The 14,521-nt window shown below is 43.7% G+C and overlaps 1 protein-coding gene and 1 long non-coding RNA gene across 5 annotated transcripts in view; one reads left to right on the plus strand and one right to left on the minus strand.

Moving 5' to 3' along the window:
- The window catches only part of LOC116085247, a 33,429-nt gene extending 22,123 nt beyond the window's left edge, over positions 1-11,306 (minus strand). For both annotated transcript variants that reach the window (XR_004116462.1, XR_004116461.1), the window contains exon 1: positions 11,198-11,306. This is a non-coding gene — a long non-coding RNA (uncharacterized LOC116085247). The remainder of the gene's footprint in view (positions 1-11,197) is intronic.
- Wdfy2 (WD repeat and FYVE domain containing 2) overlaps positions 1-14,521 on the plus strand; it is a 131,413-nt gene that overhangs the window by 101,353 nt on the left and 15,539 nt on the right. For all 3 annotated transcript variants that reach the window (XM_031362669.1, XM_031362671.1, XM_031362668.1), the window contains exons 5-6: positions 1,064-1,214; positions 5,210-5,322. In XM_031362669.1, the coding sequence (XP_031218529.1) occupies positions 1,064-1,214; positions 5,210-5,322 (264 nt within the window). The remainder of the gene's footprint in view (positions 1-1,063; positions 1,215-5,209; positions 5,323-14,521) is intronic.

A 14,521-nucleotide genomic window follows, 5' to 3' on the forward strand; every position in this document is an offset into this window, starting at 1 on the left:
CTCTCTCTCTCTCTCTCTCTCTCTCTCTCTCTCTCTCTCTCTCTTTCTTTCTCTCTCTCTCTCTCTCATATGTACATACTTCTATATAACAGGCATTTCATTCTTAATCTCAGTAACTTTTCTATTGCTGTGGTAAAACTCTATGACCAAGTCAACTTACAAAAAAAGCATTTATTTGGGCATATAGTTCCTGAGGGAGAGTCCATGATGGCAAAGCAGAGATATGGAGACAGGAATAGCTGAGAGCTAACATCTTGATCCAAAAGCTGGAAGCAGAGAGATTCCATGCTGGGAATGGCATGAGTCTTTTGAACTATCAAAGCCCATCCCCAGTGACACACCTTCTTCAACAGAGCCACATCTCTGAATCCTTCCCAAACAGTTCCACTAACTGAGGACCAAACATTATGAGACTATTAAAGGGCAGTTCTCACTCAAACCATAGCCATTCCCTTTATTCTCAAGCATTTGGGTTCTGATGGGAAGCTGTCAGAATTTTTTTGTGTGTGTGAGTTTAAAAATCAGATTTCATCAAAAAAGATCAATATACTTTTCCTTGGGGGTGGGGGTAGTGCACATAAACTGACCACGAGTGACTGTGTTGTAAATGTCATTTCTAATGTGTCTTGTAGTCACACTAACCCAATAACCCTAGCATGCTTGGCCAGGCTCTGGGGTAGGAAGCTTTCTGAGGAGTCATTTGTGCATGCACACAAGCCAGGGCATGAGGGCAGGACACTGAGAAGAGTTCGATTATTAAAATCAAAACAAAACAAATGTTCATAGGGCATCCTTCCTAACCACTGATGAGAGCTACTGGTTTCCTTTGTTCCTAATGGCTTTGTCCTTCAGCACCTTCTGGGGTAGGAGGTGGGGGGAAGAGAAGGATGTAACACTGGGTTGCAGTTTTCTGAGGTGGGGTAAGGATGGGGAAGAAGGATATAACACTGGACTGCAGTTTTCTGGGGTAGGGGGAGAGAAGGATGTAACACTCGTGTGCAGTTTCTGTTTTCCTCAGGAGACTTTTTCTACCAGTCATTTTTCTCATCTCTAAATGTTTCAGCGCATCAGAGCAGAGTGACGATGGTCCTGTTTGTTTTGGAACTGGAGTGGGTGCTGAGCACAGGACAGGACAAGCAGTTCGCCTGGCACTGCTCTGAGAGTGGGCAGCGCCTGGGAGGTTACCGCACCAGTGCTGTGGCTTCAGGCCTGCAGTATCCTTTACTGGACAAAGTCCTTTCTCCTTGGTTCATGATAATTTATGATATGTACAACTTAAAGGTTTTCTGTTTTTTTATTTACTGTTTTTTCCCTGTGTGAAAAAGATGCTCAGAGAACTCCCCCACCCCCACCCCCTGAGAGGGTTTCTCTGTTGTATCCCTGGCTGTCCTGGACCTCACTCTGTAGACCAGGCTGGCCTCGAACTCAGAAATCCGCCTGCCTCTGCCTCCCAAGTGCTGAGATTAAAGGCTGTGCCACCACTGCCTGGATTCAGAGAACTTCTTAAGGCTCAAGGTATTGGGGTTTCCATGGAAAGGGAGTGGAGCGAGGCAACATCATTAAAGTAACATGCCTGCTAACTGCTGTGACATAGTTCTGACATAGCTTGACATGTGATCCCTCGCTGTCAGAAGGACATATAGCCATTAACAAAATATGATATTTAGTTTTAATAGACGAGTCATTTCCTTTGCAGGACAGCTCTCCTATTGTTATAAATACAACATTGGCACTTAGTGGTCCATGAGATTCCTGTTTGTTTAGAAATATTTTGGTGGCCAGAGTTAGCAGGTAAGAATGCTTGCTGCACAGGCTTGGAACCTGAGTTCAGTCCTCAGAACTCATGGTGGAAGGAGACAACTGACTGTTGGAAGTTGTCCTCTTATGTCCATGTGCTGCACACTTTGGTGCATGCTAATAATAATAAATCTTAAGCATTTCTTGACACAGTGAACTAGCTGCCTCTAAATGGAATCCCGTAGGCTTTGTTCAAGACATGAGACTTCATCAGAACCCGTTGTACAGTATTCTTGTCTCCCAAGTTGTCAGTTTGTGTATGTTAGGTGAGTGCCTACCAACACCACAGAAGCTCACTTCTTGCTGGCTGGGCTCTGGGAAGCTGAGCATCAGTTGATGTGGGACATGTTTCTCCCACAGCAAGAATGAAAAGTTCACTTGTATAGAAAAGTTGACTCTTCCCATTTCTGACAAGGAGAATATGGAAACCGATGACGCTGTCCACAGAAGCAGGAACAGTGGGGCCTGCTTTTAGTTTATCTCTTTATTTATAAAGTATCCAGTCAGTTGCCAACAATAGACAGTGCTGCAGTTTCCTTACACCTGAGTGGCAGTGGATACACAGAGGCTAATGCTGATGTTTTCTCACTGGAAGGGCAAAGGGAAGGGATCAAGATGACCACAGTGGAAGGTTGTAAAGATGGAGAGTTAGCAAAACAAGAGACACAGTTGACAGGGAGAGGGAGCTTATCCTTGACAGGGCAGTACCACATGAACATAGAAGACCCTTCCTCATGCTTCAGATGAGCCAGCTGAGGCCTACACAGCACATGCTACTAATAGGAACAGGACGGCTGTTCCTGAGGTCTCCTCCCATGGGCTTCTGCTTTTCTCCCTTTGCTCCTCAGTACCAGAACCAATAGTATCCTGTGGCCTGTACTGAGGCCGGCATCACTGGCCACTGTCATGGTGTGTCTTCCTTTAATCTTGTGTCTTGCTTAGCCAAACCAGCAAATGTGAGCAAAGACACAGATGGCTTTTCAAACTAAACTCACCTTGATCATGTAACTTTTGTTTAAGGTTCCAAAAGTCACTTTAATTTTGTGACATTTTACTAAGGACGGAATCATGTTACTGGTTACCAGAAGCGTGTGTGTGTGTGTGTGTGTGTAGTTTGTGTGTATGTGTGTTCACACAACGCCTTCCAGAAAGTGCATGCCCCACCAAATTTGCCTTTAATAGCTCCAGTTTTCAAACTACAATGCCAGTTCTTACTCCCGAGTAGCTTTGCATTGCTCAACATTGGTGGCATGGCAGTCCTATGCTTTTGCTAAGAGGGGTGCATGTGATTCTTCTAAAGCCAGGGGGTCCACCCTGCCCACTCCCTGGAACTGACTGGCAGACAGATTATTAGTTAAACCCCTACACTATTACTGTCCGACGCCACCTGTTTCCTTCACTTCCTCCTGCCACTCGCCACTCTTTAAGAGTTTTGTGCTTGCTTGTTTGCTAACGAACGGGAGATCTGATGAAGCAACATAAATGCAGAATGAAAGCTGTACTCTTTGGTTTTTCGAGACAGGGTTTCTCTATGTAGCCCTGGAACTCACTCTGTAGACTAGACTGGCCTCGAACTCAGAAATCTGCCTGTCTCTGCCTCCCAAGTGCTGGGATTAAAGGTGTGCACCACCACCGCCTGGCACGAAAGCTGTACTCTTTGTCTTGCAGAGGACAGCTGCTGTACAGGGAGGCCTCCACAGATGACACAGTACTGTCCCATCTCCACCTGTCATTTATCAGAGTTAACAAGCTTGACTGTTGAGACCATATTCATATATTCTCTTCTTCCAGGCCTCTCAGTAGAGAATAGTAGTGACCATAACCAAAAACTCAAGCCAGGAAACCAAGGAGCCAAAGAGTCTGGCCAGGTGAGCTCTCAGTTTCCAAGAAATAACCAATCATAATAACAGTGGTAATGAAGGAGGGGGAAGGGAGAAAACATCTGAGCTGAACTGTTCCTCAGAACTTAGCGAGCTTCTGCACGCGCTGCATCCGCAGTAGCCATAGTGTGCTTAGATTCAGATGCAGCAAAGGCTTAGGAGCCCAGAATGTTTGTTCCAGTCTTGGGAGAACAGGATGCTAGAAGTTTGATACCAAGATTTCTTAGCTGGTTCTCTGCACATCTGCACAGACCAGAGTGAGCTCTTTCCCAAAGGTCCGCGGCAGGGCACAGGAAATGGGAATGTTTTCTTTGTATTTTACTTGCTAGTCTTTAGATCAGGAACTATCTTACCCACCTTACCCTGTCAGTATCTTATTATTTGACCATATTTTGACCATTTTTTTTTAATGCTTTCCCTAAATAATTTAAGACTCCTCATTTTTGAGCTTTTTCTTCAAGAGTTGTTGGAGGTATTTCTAAAATGTCACCCTGTTTAGTGAGATGTCTTCCTACTAGTATCGTTTCTTACGTATATTCCCAGTCAGGTCCAGAGTTCTGAAAAGGCCACTAAGATTATCTTAGTTTCTCTATGTCACATTTAATAATCCTGTCAAGCACTGCAGCATCCAGCTGTACTGTCGTTTTGCTTCAATCTCTCTGAGTCCCCGTTCAGACCATGGTTTGTTTGTTTGCAGTTTTGTTTTGTTTTTGTTGTTTTTTGTTTTGTTTTGAGACAGGGTCTCTCTGTGTTATTGTCCTGGAACTAGATCTCAGGCTGGCCTCAAACTCAGAGATCCCTCTGCCTCTTCCTCTGCCTCTGCCTCCTGAGTGCCACCACAAGAAGGCATTTTAATGGATACTTGTCTAATCATATCTGCCGTTGATATTTCTGTTCCTTTTTGACACAATATTTCTAAGCAAATTCTAGACCTTAATTATTTTAGATTTTATCTAAACATCCTTTATTATGAACCTCTAAAACAAAATATTTGTTTATAATCACAAAGATAATAGCTCTGGAAATTAGTAATCCTTCATAGTGCTAAATCTTATATTCTCAGCGTACAGTGCCTGTGTAGCAGGTTACAGGTTACTGTGTGCAGATCTGTTTGATGTTGGGTGTCGACCCACTGCACCTGTGTAGACAGTGCCGTGTGTTCTGATTCTTCCTTTGGAACAGTTCCCAGCATTTCTGGAAGTCTCATTCTAAATTGACCCCTACACTCCCACTGACGTCACCTATTTTATTCATCTTCCTGCTCCTGGTTGGAAAGAACATACCTAGCTCCAAATAACACATTGATATTTTTGTTGTGGTCGTGTTAAATGTATAAGTTAATCTGATAAGTGACAACTTAGTCATATTGAGTCTGAATGTCTAGCAATATGTATATCCTTCATGTCTTTCAGGACCTATCTCCATGTTCTGCTAGCATGGTACTCCACATGCCTGGTTAAACTAATATAGATCTTTTTTTTTTTGAACTCTCATAAATTCCCACTTTGCAATCCTTAATGATTACATGATAGATTTGATGTTGAGACCCGTCACGTGTTTATTGGTGATCACTCGGGCCAAGTAACCATCCTCAAACTGGAACAAGAAAACTGTACACTGCTCACATCCTTCAGAGGGCACACAGGTAAGATCTGAGCAAGGCTCCATCATGGAAAAATATAAGTAGATGGGGAAGTACTCTGAACATCCAAGTCTTTGAAGGTGGCAGAGAATAAACTGGGATTGGGCGAAACTACAGATGAATCAGAAGCACTTAGTTGGTTGTAAATAGTTCAGTAAAACCAAAGGCTTTCAAAGAGAAGAGGAATGCTCTCTTCAGAGTGCTCAGAGGTAGTTTGCATGTTGCTGTGGAGAACCGACATGCTGGCATGGTGGTGAAGTACTTGAGACCATGTCACAATGGCACAAAATCCAGAAGACTGATAGGACACTTGTTGCAGTCACTCTTGGAGAAGTCAGTGTGCACCAAAGAGTCCCCTGACCGAGACAGCAGAAGAGGAAAGCTAGACTACATAAAGGGTCAGATTCATCTTTCCTATTGGGCCTTTGGGTTCTAACCCAGGGTCCCCTGTATATCACCTTTGCATCACTAGTATGCTCAGGAGCACCCCTGCAAGGTACAAAATAATCATTCACATCCCTGGAAAGACTTGAATTGATAGCAGTAGTTCATATTTTATTGGCACTGTTTGGGGTGGCGCTGGCTTCAGAAGATGTTGGTTTGGGGAAACATGTTACTGTTTGTTCTTATGATTGTTATGTTCTTCTGATTGTTCTATGGCTTTGGTGTGGTTTTGTTTTGTTTTGAGTTTTTTTGGTAAATAACAACTCATGATTTAGTGTAGAGATAATAATCCATTTAGATGTCAGAGAAAAATATAAGTAGATGGGAAAGTATCTTTAACTAAATAGTGTCCATTTACTTATAAGACATTCCCAGGAGTCGGGCAATGAGGGGACTGGAGAACACTTTTAAGTGCTTGTTGTCCCTGCAGTGTACACACAACTGCCTGTAACCAGATCCAGAATGCGGGCTGTTTCGAGGCCTGGTACCTCCTTTCTTTGCCACGTGCGTCCTAGTGTGCTTATATCTCCCGTTGATGGCATCTTTCTTCTTGGTCATCTTGGAGTACTAAGATTGAGATTAACTACCCACCTTCTTTGCTTCTGCAAACCGGGAGCCCCTCTGCTACTCACTCTTGAGATTTACAGTACCATTGCAAGGGCACAGAGCTGCCTGCTCGCCCTCTGCCTGTGCGCAGTATACTCCAGATGCTTTCTCCTAGCATCCTCTTTTCATCCCATCCCAGCCACCTGCCTGTTCTGTACTCTGCTACATATGGAAACAAACCTTTCTTTTGTCTCCTCTTACTTCTTTACCTGAGCCCGCCTTCCTGTGGGCCCAGGCAAATTCTCAGGATCCTCACATTACAATAGACTCCCTTTGGGCACCAGCGCCTCTCTGATTATTATTATACTTAGGTTTTGAGCCCTCTCTGTCCTGTCTGTAGCCTCCTGTAGCAATTCCCATAACTCTTGTAATATATTCTTAAATTACAAGATTTGCAAAACATAAAATGTGCTATTTTAGCCATTTTTAAATAGTTTGGTGGTGTGAAGTACATTGCTATTATTGTGTTACCATCACCAGCCTCCATCCCAGAACACTTCATCTTGTGAGGCTGCAGTCCTCTCCCCTTTGATGGGCCTCCCTCCTCCAGCACCCTTGATTCTTTCTGCGAGTGTGACCACTGCAAGTACACCAAGTAAGTGGGATTATCTAGTACCTCTCCATTGCAGAAGGACTGTTTCCTGCATACCGTAGCAGCTAGTTCTTACAAGAAGGCCATTCCCCGGCTTCTCCACAGGAATGCCATTCCCTGGCTCCTCCACAGGCTTCACCTTCCATTTGCCTTCCAGCCCTTTACATCTGGTTTATATCTATTACCTTATTTGAGGTGCTCTCCCTGAGGTGACCCATGGTCTGCTGGGATGTGTTTAAGACCTTGTTGTGCTTAAAGTTTGACAGCATCTTCCATGGTGGCTGCTCCCCCCTGCTGTTGCCGCCCTCATTCATGTCTGTGGAATAGCACACCCTACCCCTGTGCCTCCCTTCAGCCTCTGGTGTTCTCGGAATTCCTAAGTCTGCCCCAGTTCCCCGTCTCCTGACCCTTTGCTCCGAGGCGTTGATCTCAAAGAATACGCTTGGTCAGAAAGAGAACCATAGTTGTTCTCACATCTCTTGCAGCCCCGTGGGAGAGACACAGGCTGAGCTACAGTGATGCTGCTGACTGAGGGTGGAAAGGAGCACCAGGGCCTCCCGGAAGAGAGCAGGCCATTTACATGGAAGGAGGGGCATTCAGCGGAGCTGGTGCTTGACCGGAAATCCTTGGGAATGAGGGAGAGTTGGATTCTTAGGGAAGGAGTGAGGGGTGCCCAGGAGAAAGCTGGCATGGCCAGGGCACAGAGATCAAAGAGCTGCTGCTGAGTGCCGGCACTGCTGTCCACCCCTGAGGGGGCACCTGTATGTCCAAAGGAGAACTGGACCCAATTGTGACAAGGTAGCCAGAAAGAAAGCCACAGTCACTTTAGATCCTAAGGCTCATCGTAGACTTACTTTGCTGTCCTTGAAAAAACAATGCGTTTGAAGCCAAGAAACAGAGTCCTCCAGTCCCCTGGAGCTGGAGTTGCAACATCCTGATCTTTAAAGCAGCTCACACTCTTAACTGTTCATCTCCCCAGATCCAGAAACTGACTTAAAATGGGCTGTTGATGTGGGGGAGGGGAGGGGATAGATTCTAGATAAAATGTAGGATATTGAAAATCATCACAGTGGGGACTACGAGTATAGCTCAGTGGGTGGAGTCCTTGCCTAGTGTAAGTGAGGCCTGGAGCAGGGGGTTTCAGGAAGGGTATGCATGGTAACTATGCAGATTTGATTTAGGTAGAAGTGACGTCTTGACTCTTTAGTCTCTTGGGTCCCCTGAGTTCTTTGTTGTTATTGCTAAGTCCACAGAGTGAGCAGCTATTTCTGGCCACCATGTTTTTGGCTGGATATGGTGAGAGTTGTGTTTTATGCCTTATGTAGTCCCAGATGTGGCCAGATACCAATCCTAGAAAGGGCTTTTAAATAACGATCAAACAAAGACCAAAGCAAGATCCATTAGGGTAAGGAGGTGTCTCTTCCATCCAGACAAACGGGTCCTCAGTGTTTGTAGATGGGGCCATAGTCATTCTTCCCAACATTCTCCTTCATGGGGAGCCCTGGCCATTGGTTCTGTTGTTCTGATTGATGAGGAGCCCTGGCCATTGGCCCCATGTGTTCTCTGATGGTGTAGACGGTCAAATGGAAATGTGGAGTTGGGAAAGAATCAGCCCACCAGCTAGAGCTCTCTAGTCAGTGGAGATCTGGGGAAGCAATCCTGTGTTCTTAGCTCCCTCTGCTGGTTTTGCTTTGTTTTTCCTGGAGCTAAAAGTCAAGTATCAGGATTCTTTTCTGAAGTACTTTCTTGATACACACTTCTACTAAAAAGCTCTAAATTTGACCTGAACAAATCAGGAAAACATATTTTGACCACTGTAAGTTTGACCATCAGTAACATCTTCTTTATTTGTGTAATTTAGTTTTGTAAGGGAAGGTCTTACTGTATAGCTCAGGCTAGATCACAAACTCATAGTAATGCTCCTGCCTCAGCCTCCCAAGTGTGCTGGAATTACTAGTGTAATCCACTATGCCCAATCCAAGAAGTGTTGTGATTAACATGAACATATGAGAAACGGGTTTGAATGTAATCCATCCAAGCCTCTGATCACAAACTCAGTCTTACTCACTCACTGTTTAGGAGAATCCAAAGAAATATTGTTGACTATAATAAAAGCAACTGAGCAAACCAAGAAATTCCTATCAGATGTGTGTCTTCAAACAGTTACATTGAGAACTTTAGCTTTAGTTAAATGGACACTGTACCCATCTTTCTGTGAGGTCTGATGTTGTGTGTAGATTGCCCCTGAGCTGACCAGCGTTAGCTTGCTCTCTGTGTGAGTGGTGCCGGTGTATGGAGGTCAATAAAAGAAATGTGATCTTTACCTTTAGTCGCCTTCAGGCCAGTCTGGAATCACATCAGACAAACAGTTGAGGATAATTCAACAAGATAATGTGGGCGGAAGTGCTGTGAAGCCCATGAGCTACTTGCAAGCAGTAAGAGAGCCTCTTTTGTGCAGTGGAGAGAAGCTAGCCAGGGCAGTGGAGTTAATAGCACTTAAAGAGTGGAGGTAGATCTGTTCTTAACTGCTGGAGATGGCTCAGCAGTTAAGAGTGTTGGCTGCTCTTCCAGAGGACCCAGGTTCAATTCCAAGCACCTACTTAGCAGCTTCACAGCCATCTGTAACTCTACTTCCAGGGGATCCAATGTGCTCTTCTGGCCTTTACAGGCACCAGGCATGTACATGGTGTATATACAGACAAAACACCCACACATGCAATTAATAAATAAATTTAAACAGGAAGAGAGGGGCCCTAGAAGGGGAATTCACAAGTTCTCACTTCAGCCTGGAGTATAATGTAGTGATTTCGATGATGTTTTATTTAAGAAGCACTGTGGTCCCAGTACTGGCTCAGACCCTCTGTTAGCTAATTATTAGCCTGCCCAACTTACTGCTAAGGGTGTGATGCCCTGACCTAAGGACGTTATCCTGCCATGCTTTGGCAAAGGCAGACCCTAGCAGCTTCTAACTCTGAGTTCAGTTTTGTAAGGCTTTTGTATATGCCTCAAAAAAATTACCAAAACAAGCATTTTGATAACAGGTATTAGGTTTCTAAAAATATTTAGCCTCCGACCCAGTTCTACATTTGCCATTCTTGTCTATGAAACAATAAAAATGTGGAGCAAGGGGTGGAGTTACAAAGCTGCCCAGGAGGCTACTGCAGGGGAGTTACTTAGCCAGACCTGGAGGCCAACATGAGCCTTGTTATTTAAAAAAAAAAAAAAAAAAAAAGGTAAAGAGAGGTCAGAGAGATGTCTACACAGCAACCAAGCACTAGAGTTGGATTCCCAGCGTTCATAGTGAGAGACCTACAACACCTGTAACTTCACCTTCAGGGGATCTGGCACCCCCTTGTGGTCTCCACAGGCACCCACATGAAGGTACACATATATACTCAACACATAAATTTTAAAAGTTGAAAAAAACCCAAAATATGAATAGCTATTAAAATGCTTATTTATAATATTCAGTTTAATATTAACAAATTTAAATATTCAGATAGCATTGAGGCAAATCCAGTAAGTAAAAAATAATGTAATATGCATACATATTCTAGGATATTACTCCACCAGTAACAATTATATTCATAAAATATGTGGAACATGGGGTGGAGAGATGGCTCCTTGGTTAAGAGCACTGACTATTCTTCCAAAGATCCTGAGATCAATTCCCAGCAATCACATGATGGCTACAGCCATCTGTAAGGGGATCTGTTGCCCTCTTCTGGTGTGTTTGGAAACAGTGTACTCATATAAATAAAAATAAATCTTTACAAAAATCTGTGTACCATAGATTTTTACCATTTCAACTCTTGCAGAGTTTTGTATTTGTCTTGCACTGCTAGAGTTTCGCTGTGGGCCTCATGCATGCTAGGCAGGCGTTCTGCCACTGGCTGCATCCCTGGTAGTTTCCTCCATTTTTAACCGTACAATAGTTCAGGGATGTGTTTCTGTAGTTACCTAGCTTCATGAAGAGTCCATCATCCACTAAGTCTCTGTGTTGATGAATCTTTTCAAGCCATTCTTTCTCACAGTGCTCACAATGGTCTAAGTCTGTTGTAATTTAAGAATCTGAGCTGTTCATCTTAACATGTTTTATAGGGAAAAAGAAATCTGTCACTTTGCCTTGCTTTCCCTGTAGTAGCTTCATTAGTGAAGAGGCCACTTCAGATTCCCCGGCATCTGATGCTGAAAAGGTCAACTGGGTGAAGGCATCACGTTAGCAACACTGCTTACCCAAGGGAAGGTGTCTCAGCCGTGCCTCATCTACTGGGAGAAAGGCCAAGGGCGTTCATTTCTACTCCTCATAGTTCAGCTGCTGGCCCATCTGCCTATACGTATTGAATATCTGTGCAATCCAGGCAGGGTTGTTTATACTGAGGACACCATGAACAAGCCCGGGCTCTGGCCTCTCAGAGCCTCTGGTCTGTGAAGTAATAGCCACTCTAGTCTGTGAGTCATGAGAGCATTGATGGGGCCACCTCTAAAGACCTGGGATTTAGGTAAGGCTTGGTGTGGATTGGAGGAAAATGTTTTGTACTTTCACTCATTTACCCTGCGTCCTGTCCTGATGCTGTGCTTGGCTGCTGTTGGGGGAAGATGGAGTGGGTAAGGGTGAGGATGTGGTTAACCACATGTTGCTAGGGGAACTGAGGTTAATTGTGAACAGGACTGTGTGCAAGCAGAGTGCAGTACAGGGAGGGAGAGGCTGGTTAGCAAACCCACAGCAGTGAGTGCAAAGGGACTTTCTGTGATCTTAAGAGTCTTCTGGGACAGTTAGCAAACTTTCCTAGATGCCTCCAAGGCGTAAAGCAAGATGGTCACTTTTAAAATGTTAGCTTCCAATAAACATGAAGCTATTTAATCTTCTCTGAGTATTTTTCAGTAATATTTATTGAAAAATTATGTTTCTGACATTCCTAGATATTTGTTGGCTATGTGTTCATTTCATATAGAAAATTTATTTCTGTTCTCAGTATTTGAGGAATTTGATTTATAAAGGAGATTGCTGGAGAAGAAACTGTCATAATATTGGGTAGCCACACACTAGAGCACCTACCGCGTAGTCCTATGTACTAATCAATTCTCATCCAGTAGGTCCTAAGTAGAGATCACAGTGGTTCCATCAGCCCTGCTTCATATGCGAGGAGTGGCTAGTTTCCCTTCTGTTGCTAAAACTTGTGAGAGGAAAGTGTTTATTTAGGTTAGACTTCAGGTCACAGTACATCATTGAGGGAAATCAGGGCAGGAACCCAAGCATAGATCTGGAGCGAAACAGTGGAGCAGTGCTGCTTGCTGGCTGGCTTACTGGTTCATGTTCAGCCAGCTGTTGTGTGTATCTCAGGACTACCTGACTAGAGATAGTGTCACCCACCATGGACTAAACCAGAGACTCACCCACTGACATGCCCACATTCCAGTTCAGTCTAGACGATCTTCACTTGAGGTGTCTCCTCTCAGATGACTCTAGACCAATGTTTCTCAACTTCCTAATGCTGCGACCCTTTAATTCAGTTCCTTATGTTGTGGTGACCCCCCAACCATAAAATTATTTTTGTTTCTACTTCATTAACTCTGATCTTGCTACTGTTATAAATCGTAATGTAAATCATCTGATATGCAGGATACCTGATATGCAACCCCTATGAAAGGGTCATTTGACCCCAAAGGGATTATGACTCACAGGATGAGAACCACTGTTCTAGGCTGTGTCGGGTAGACAGTTAAAGCTACATCTAGCACTTAGGATATAATTGACTTATAAAGAAACTGGGAACTCAGAGTCCTAAATTTCTTACTCTGGTGTTGTCCCTAACTATACCTAATACTCAGATATAAAGACACACCACAGTATTCTCAAATAAAGACATGCAAATAACCAGTGTCTCCTCCTTGCAGGTAGAATGGGGTGCTGGCTAGTTTTATGTCAGCCTCACACAAGCCAGAGTTGTTTTGAAAGAGAAAGTCTCCGTTGAGAAAATGCCCACACCAGATTGGCCTGTAGTGCATTTTCTTGATTGGGTACTAGTGTGGAAGGTCCTGTTCATTGTGTGCAATGCCACCCCTTATTAGTGTGGAAGGGTCCTGCTCATTGTGTGCAATGCCGCTCCTCTATTAGTGTGGAAGGGTCCTGCTCATTGTGTGCAATGCCGCCCCTCTATTAGTGTGGAAGGGTCCTGCTCATTGTGTGCAATGCCGCCCCTCTATTAGTGTGGAAGGGTCCTGCTCATTGTGTGCAATGCCGCCCCTTGGCTCATGGCCCTTATGCTACACGAAAACAGACTTACTGAGCAAGCCATGAGGTGCAGGTCAGTAAGTAAACCTCCTCCATGGTTTCTGCTTCAGTTTCTGCGTCCAGGTCCCTGCCTAGCTTGAGTCCTGTCCTGACTTCCCTCAGTGGTGGAAGTGGAAGACGGTAGAGCCCTCCCCTTCCCATGTTGCTTTAGGTCATGATCATGACCTAAACCTTAGCTAAGACAAATAGTGTTCATAATTCAGAGCGAGCAGGGCAAAGCTGTGGGGAAAGGTGCTGCACACTGGTAGGAGAATTGTAAATTGTTTCAGCCTTTATAGAAGACTTTAGGGAGGGTTTTCAGAAAATTAAAGCTTACTTCTAGGCATGGTGGAACATGCCTATAATCCTAGAACACAGGAGATAGAGGCAGGAGGATCACCAAAAGATTGAGGCCAGGTTAGGCTACATAGTAGCACCTGTCTCAAAACAAGTGAACAAAACTAAAATTCCACATTATCTAGCTACTAAGGTTATATTTAAATAAAATGGAGTCTGCATACCAGAGATAGCTGCCCCCTTTGTTGTAGAATTCCTCACACCTCACTTAACTAAGAAATGGGAACAGACAACCTAATATATGATGAATAGATAAAGGAAATGTTATGTACACACGTGATGGAGCTGTCATGCCATATAAATGGATGAAATTTGTCAACCATATTGGATGAGCTAGATGACATTATGTTAAGTGAAATAAGCCAGACACAGGAAGAAATATCACATGATCTCACATGGAATTTTAAGAAGTTGGCCTCATAGAAGTAATGGATAGAGCAATGGTCCCCAGTTGGTCAGTGGGCACCAAGTTGTGGTTAAGAAGAGTAAATTCTGGTATTTTGTTGCACATAGTGTTATTCTATTATTAACAGAATGGTATTGTATATCTCCAAAATAGCTGGGAAGGATTTTGAATACTATCCTGATGAATGTTTGATGAGATGAATATACTAACTGCTCCTTTGGTTTGCTTCTTAGATGATGTATAGATAAATTAAAACATCACACTGTACTCCACAAATATGTAGTTACCTATATGTCAAGAAAGGAAGAGATCTAATTGAGCATTTCAGTTCTCATTTTCTTCTCGTTTGTTATTGTCAGGGTAAGGAGCAGGTACTAGTTAAGAAAACACAGTTAAGACTTCCAAATGATGTGATAGTTCCATTCTTAGAATTGCACCAGTGAGTTGTCTTCTGTTGTTTATAGTATTGATTTTATGATACATTACAATGGATGTAGATGCTTAAAGGTTTGGTTTTTTTTTT

The sequence above is a fragment of the Mastomys coucha genome, unplaced genomic scaffold (assembly GCF_008632895.1).
Source record: "Mastomys coucha isolate ucsf_1 unplaced genomic scaffold, UCSF_Mcou_1 pScaffold9, whole genome shotgun sequence".
Lineage (NCBI taxonomy): Eukaryota > Metazoa > Chordata > Mammalia > Rodentia > Muridae > Mastomys > Mastomys coucha.